Below are 7,701 nucleotides of genomic sequence, written 5' to 3'. Positions count from 1 at the left end.
AAATTCTTGTTGGTTCCAGTTGTCTTGAGTTCCTTCCTTCCTCTCCATATGATGGCAGGATTTCCACATTGCATTCTTCTCTCTCTCTCTCTCCCTGTCTTTTTTTCATTGCATCTGTGTGCCAGATCTTGGTTCATCCTTAAATGTTTCACCTTTGAGTGCAATTTTCCTTTAGATGTGTCTTTTCAAATTAGCATCAAGTTATATTTTTACACTTTTTACTGAAGTAAAGAACTTAGAAAAACCCACATAATATAAGTGTTAGAGCTCAATTACTACAAAATGAATTCATCCATACAGTCATCATCCAGGTCAGGAAACAGAACATTTACCACCATTCCAGAAGCTCCTTTGTGTTTGCTTCTAATCTCTACCTCTTAAAGTGTATTAGTATCCTGATTATTTAACATCATATTCAGTATGACCAAATTTTGTACTTTCAAACATAAAATTAGAAAATATATTTTGTGTGTATGATTCTTTTTACTCAACATTTTGTATGTGAGATTCATCCATGTAATTTCATGGTGTTACATTTTCTGTTCATTTTTATTGTTTTGTATTCTAACAAATGAATATATTACAATTTAGTTTATATATTCTGCTATTGATTGACAGTGAATCACAGTTTGGAACTATTACTAATGATACTCCAATGAGCATTTTAGTATATGTATTTTAGTGCAAATATTCATGCATTGCATGTCTGTTGGAATGTACCCAGGAGTAGAATTGTATCTATATGTCTGCCTGTGTATTTATTTACTTATATATACATTTCTAATTTAATGGATAAAGCTAAAGAATTTTCCAAAGTGTTTGTACTGATTTACATTTCCACCAGCAATGTATGAGAGTTCTGTTTAATCTATATCCTCACCAATTCTTGGCTTTTTCAGTTTTCATTTTATGTTAGTCACATTCTGATAATGTGTAGTAATATCTCCCTGTGGTTTTAATATACTCTTCACTGATTTCTAATGAGATGAAGCTTTTTAAAAAACTATACGTGTTAGCCATTTGTATATCCTCAATTGTGAAGTGGTTGTCACATGTTTTGCCCACCTTTTAAACTGCATTTTTTCTTTTTTTCTTAGTAACATGCATAGATAAATATGAGTTTTTTGTCAGACATATGTATTGTAAACATTTTTTCACATTCTGTGATTTGCCTAAGCTTTTTATAAATATAATATCTTTTGATGATTGAAGTCCTTTATTTTAATTTATCAAGTTTTAACAGTTACTAATTTTTATACTCTGTTTAAGAAATTTTTGCGTGTCCCCAAATCATGAAGTTACTCTATATTACCATTTAGAATCTTGTTAGGATGTCATGTTATATATTGTGGGATGTGCATTCTTCCCCCTCTTTAAGATAATGGATGTCAAATCACACCACACCAAATCCAGCAGTCACAAAAACTTCTGTGTTTATTACTCATGCAGGCATATGCAAAGCAAGGGAAATTCTTGAGTGAGCGGCAGTGATGTCTCGCCAGCAGGATTTTACTCTTCGATGTCTGATAGGGGAGAATGGAGAGAGAGAGGGAGTGGGGTCATGGGGGAAAATATACAGAAGTCACTGTAATAATACATTAGACTAGATGAGATGTGCCTATAGTATAAATAGAAATAGTGGGATTGGATAGAAAATTGTGAGTTAATTTTTGGAAGAGGAAAATCCACAGGTCTTGGTGTCTAGTTGGCTTTGGAGGGTGACAATGTCCAGGATAATTTCAAATATTCTGACTTAGATTTAAGTGTGAAGAACTGAGACAGAAGGTTAAAAAAAGAAAAGAAAAGAGACTTCTCTAGAAAAGGAAATAACTTTATTGAGTTTTGATTGTTTTAGGTTTGATTGTCTTTGATTTTGGGATGGAGAAGTCTGATGATTAATTGAAAATACAAGAAAAAACCAGGATTAGAGACAAAAGATTAGGAAATTATTGATGTGTAACTAATATTGTGGGTACTTTGAGAATTCCACAGGAATGACTCAAACAAGTGAATTAAGATACTAATAAGATTTATTTTGAAATAAATGCAAATAGAGTGAGAGTAAACACATGAAAAGCCACCTTGACATAAAGGAAAAAAACTTTTAGCAATAATAGAATTGCTAATAAATAAATTGGATAACTTGGCATATGTAAGGAATAAATTTGTCCATCAGAAATTGGGTTGGTAGGTTGTAGAAGCATAGGGAGAATCATGAAACCAAGTTCTGGCAGTCCTTATTCGGCCAAAGACTTAATTGACTGATCCCAAAATCTGTTGTAATCACACTCAGATTTTTTTTTTAAATAGTATCATGTATCTTAGCTTTGTAACCTGGAATAAAAACCCTTGACCTTAAAAAATAAAATAGTGTGTCATCTCACACTATGTATTGCCTGTAAGAAGCAGCATATCTGTCTTCCTTGAGTGACAGATGCTTGCATTACTTTTGGCTGGCTATAAGGTTCTGTCTTTTTATGAAACTTCTATAGTTTATTTTTAAATGCTAAACGTAACTGATGTGATTATTTAGAAATAAAATGTCAAGAGAAGAGAACCAGTGATAGAACTCTGACAACTACACTGAGGTAAGAGCAAAAGAATCCAATGAAGTCCGGGAGAGAAATAAGAGAATGAGTGTAGAGGATGAGAGTAGAGAGAAATAATGGACAATGTGTGGGGAAAACAAAACATAAGACGTTTGCTTTTCTTTGCTCTCACAGCACAAGCATCAACATAGAAAACTGACTTCTGTGACCAAATGTGGGGCTTTTACCCATACGTCAAGCAAGCAATTTTCTAGCAGAAACCAGCTGGGAACCTTCAATTTAATTTTGACACTTTCTACCTAGAGGTAGTTTCAGATCCCACAGGGTGAAGTCTCAGTCTCCAAGCCTGACCCCTGCTTCAGGTGCCAGTTGCAAGTCTAGACCTCTGGAACATCTGGCCAACCACATATAAATCAAAATTCTCATAACCCCCTCCTTAGGTTTGTTTGGTTTGCTAGAGCAGCTCACAGAACTCAGGGAAACATACAGAGGAACTTACAAAGTGTACAGATGAAGGGATACATAAGGTGAGGTATGAGGGAAGGGGTGTGGAACTTCAGTGCTTGCCTCAAGCATGCAATCCTCCGGGAACTTCCATGTATTCAGCTATCTGGAAGCTTCCAAACCCTGTACTCATGGATTTTTATGGAAGCTTCAGTACATAAGCATGACTGAAGTATGGACAATCATGTAGAAATGTGATTGAATAAAAAGGGTATGATCTAATGCTAGTAGACTGGATGGGGAAACCCAGCAAGACCTGTCTGTTCTGGTTTTTCTTGGGCTTTCTGTGCAGCATTCCTCCCAGTATGGTATGGGGTGGGAATCTTATAACCTACAATCAGATAAGATAGGATAGATAATTTCTTTATGATCAACTCCAAGACAGAATGATGGGGGAACATTAGAACAACTAGGAACTGTAGGTGAAGATGGACATATACATATCAAAAGATCACAGACATCAATAAAATGGTAATTTTTAAAGGATGTAGTCAACAATTTCAAAGCTGCAACAGGGACAAATAAGAACAAGACTGAAAATATGCAACAGACTTTCAGCTAGAATTATAGATTTTTCGAAGTAAGAAAAAGTGTGATAATGAGAATAACTGAATCTAAATTGAAAACCAACATTTCTGAACTTCTGTTTTACCTTTCTCTAAGATTCTCTTTTTTCATGCAGCAAGCTTATCACAGATTTTTTTATGAATGTAATTATTAAGAGTACCAGTGATAGCAACTACATTTTATTGAGCACCTATAATATCTTGAGCATTGCTTGATTATTTTATTTAGTGTTTAGCACAATAAATTAGATATTATGTTTACCGATTTTACGGATGGACAGCTGGGATTCAGAAAGTTAAGTTCCAAAGATATACATAGTGATATATGAAGTGGCTAGGATATACATGGTGGCTGGGATTTGACAAAAAGTCTGTGCTCTACTCACTACAACAAATTGTTTAAGAAAATTAATATTCCTACTGGGACTTCTTCTGAACTCTCTTCACTGTTTTGTTAACAGGCATTATTTCCTCAAGAGGAAAAAACTTTAGGAAACAAAAGAGAAGACATAGGATAATCTCAAATGCTGATGATTTTTTCCCTACCTCATCTATACCTCAATTTTGAGACATTCTATAATATTTAAGAATTAAGAGAAGTTGCACAATAGAAGTTAGAAATTACCAAAGAGTATTAATTTGAAAGTATCTGTTGTCCATGGAATCCAGCTGAAAGACTCTAACAGTTATTAATACATCCCCACCAGCCAACTACTTTTAAAAAGACCTCTCCCACAGCACAACATGGTGCCATTAACATATTATGGTCAACGCATTGTGCCGTTAGACCACTCTTACCACCTGGCCACAAGCAATTTATTAACACATCAGTACAGTGGGGAAAAACTAAATCAACTCAATAACCAGCCTATGGTCAACATGCAATCCCATAGGAATCACCCTGCAGTACCTCCATTAAGCTCTAACAGGAAGGTCCAGAGCTGCTCAATATTGTCTTCTCCCAAGTCTCGGGACACAACTTCACAGAGTTTCTATGACAGAGCTCTGAATTCACCATTATCCCACTGCAAACCTTCACAAAACCTCACAAAACCTCACAAAACCTCACAAAACTTCACAAAGCCATCTCAAAACCTCCATTGGAGAAGTTCATTGTGGTCCACTCAGAGAGCCCTGAGCTCACCTTCATCCCACCCCAAAATTCAGAAAACATCTTCACCCGACCTCAACAAGACATCATCATCACTGAAGCCTAGTCAAACAGCCCTGAGCTCACGATTACTCCTCCCCGAACCTCAGTCTACATCTTCAAGCCTAGACTTTTGCTGGACATCACCTTCACTGAAGTCTAATAGAAGAGTCTCAAGCTCATCATTATCTTCCCCCCAATGTCAAGGAACACCTTCTCTAAACACCATCTGGACATCATCGTCTTTGGGACCCAACCGAAGAGCCTTTAGCTCAACATTGCTTCAATCCAGGGCTCAGAAAACATCTTCTTTGGACTGCCTTTGTACATCTTTACTGGAGCACAGTCAAAGATCTTTGAGTTCACCATCACTCAACACCACATCTCAAACAAATTACTTCCCAAGAAAATCACCTTCTTTGGAGCCTGATCAAATGGCTCTGAGATCACCATTACCTGACTCCAGACCTCAGAAAACACCTGTATTGAGCTCTAAACCCTGTGTTCTGAGTTTACCATTGTCCAACTCAAAAGCAAGAAAATCACCTTTGCCACATTATGTCCACCAATCTCAGAGTTTACCATTGTTCCAGCCCACATCTCAGACAGTGCTTCCACTTGATCATAATTTTCAGACCCTCAGCTCACCAGTTTGTCACTCTAAGTTGCAGAATACCACCTCAAATGACAAATGTAGAGCCACAGGTTTACTGTCACCCCATTTCAAACCAAAGGTCTCAGGTGAATCATTGTCAAGCTTCAAACAGTACATTAGGAACACAGCTGCTCCAACATTCGGTTCCAGACTCCAGAGTAAAAACAGCTTTGATTTTTGTGCAATGACAGAATCAAAAAAAGAAATTCCATGGGTTTTAGATTGCGGTCAGCCTTGCGTTGTTAGAGGTGGAACTGTCCCTGACGATGTTGTAAATAAAATTGTCAGCTCTATCTCCAAGACGAGGATCCAGAGGGATCTCTGTAGACAGATTCTCTTTCGAAGGATGAGGGGAAGGCCAAATCCTCATCCTGGCCCCCGCCTTTCATCAAATTATGCGGTGTGTTTAGCTTGTGCTTCCTGCGTAAATTCTCAGTGTAGCCATCTTACAGGAAAGAAAGATCCTCGCTGCGCAACACTATTTGTTATACCAACACCTGAGGCCAGTTCTGAGGGGAAAATAAAGGTGAAATTATCTCTGATCCTTTCTCTACCAGAGACTTCTTCCTTATCTTGTCTCTCATCCCCCATGAAAGAAAATCAGCCTGATGATGTCTCTGAAGACAACCTTGAAGGAATGGAGAAGGTAACACAGATTTTCTCCACATCTGAATCTAGTATCAACCAGAGACTTAATATGCAGAAAGAATGGTTGACAGTAGCCCCTGAAAAGAAAGTTATAAGCCAACAGCCCCATGCTATTGACTGGCTGCTTTATGTTAAAGACAGTAGTTCTCAGCTACAATCTCTGCTCCCATCCTCTTCCTCCTCTTCCTCCTCTTCCTCCTCCTCCTGCTCTTTTGACGCCTCTGCTGTCTCTGCCACTTTTGCTGCCTCTTCTTCATCTGCCGTCTCCTTCTCTCCTTCCATCTCGCCCTCCCTACCCTCTCCTTGCAAAGATTCTGCCACATCTACGCTTTCAGGTTGTGCATTCGCTGAGGCAATTAGTTACCACCGGTTGCCTCCAGGGGTCTCCTGGCTTGAGTTTTTACATAGTAAAGATCACCAGCCACTTCCTGGAAAACCAAATCAAAGTCAGTCACCATCTTCCAAAACAAAGCTGGAGAAGAATAGCAACATAGTAAATTGGGCAAAGGGACCAAGCGTATTGTCCAAATTTTTCCAAAGTATCAAAGTTAGAAATCCCGATTAAATGAACTTTTTGTCTCTTTGAAAACATTGATCTCTTAGTTCTATGAGATTAACGTTTGACTTCCTATCATGCTTATTAATAGTCTTAGTAATAAGTAAGTGTTATGATATTTTAGTGGATGAAGCTCCTATTTAAGGGAACCTATTACTCTTAAGTCTATTTTCTAGATAAATAATAAACTATGATCTCCTAGAAGCTGAAAACCAAACCTTATGCTTTTGACTGAATGTCTGGCTTATAGTAGCCACTATCTAACTACTGTTGAGTGAATTTATCATAGTTGACCATACACTAGGAATACCTCATTTGTCTTGTCCTGAACAGTATCAAGCTCTTATCCTCCTTCCTTGTAAGACATGATAATGAGAGTACCCTCAAATCAGCTTATGCTAATCTGTTTTCCCATTTTTAAAGGAAGTTCAGATCATGTTTAACAAGTGAGAAAATACAGAGAGACATCTCTTCAGGTGTGTATTTCTAGGGAAATTTCTTCTGTGTCAATATCCCACACTTTGAGATTCAATGATTTATTTAACCTTAGTTAACAAATATGATGAGAGAATAACCAGTACACATAACCCTACTTTATGCTGACAGTGCCAATATTTTAATTATAGGCTCTGAAGTCACTTCTCCATCACTTCTATATATACAACCTAAATTGGTTAACAAGAATTGTTTAAAAAATGTTTTTGTTCCACTACATCTACTGGTAGTGGGAAGAAAAGAGAGTTGCCTTACTTCCTCATCCTAAGTGATCATCTCTATCCCAAGGGCGTTAGAATTAGTATCTTTTACATACCCTAATGATTTACAATCTTGCTTCTCCACCCCATATCTTTTCTGATCATCAGACTGCATTCTGGACATTTCCAGTTGGAATATGGTACAGGCATCTCAGACTCAACATGGCCAAGCCAGAATACAGTTTACTTCTTTACACCTACAGTCTTTTGCCCCCCGTGTTCCCTGTTTCTGCAGATGCACTCCCACCCACCACAGTGTCATCATGTTTGATTTTCTTGTTGCCTGCCTCTCTCCAAGTCTGTGAATTCCAGGGCCTT

General features: G+C 37.5%; 1 protein-coding gene across 1 annotated transcript; it reads left to right on the top strand.

Annotated features, from left to right (window-relative positions):
* Positions 1–4,363: 4,363 nt before the first annotated feature.
* Positions 4,364–6,637, top strand: CSNKA2IP (casein kinase 2 subunit alpha' interacting protein). Its single transcript, XM_063076968.1, has one exon. The coding sequence runs from the start codon at positions 4,364–4,366 to the stop codon at positions 6,635–6,637; it is 2,274 nt and encodes a 757-aa protein (XP_062933038.1).
* Positions 6,638–7,701: the final 1,064 nt, after the last annotated feature.

Source organism: Cynocephalus volans, chromosome 1, assembly GCF_027409185.1.
Source record: "Cynocephalus volans isolate mCynVol1 chromosome 1, mCynVol1.pri, whole genome shotgun sequence".
Taxonomy (NCBI): Eukaryota; Metazoa; Chordata; class Mammalia; order Dermoptera; family Cynocephalidae; genus Cynocephalus; species Cynocephalus volans.
Note: the sequence above shows the minus strand (reverse complement) of the source record. Positions and strands in the feature narration are given on the sequence as shown.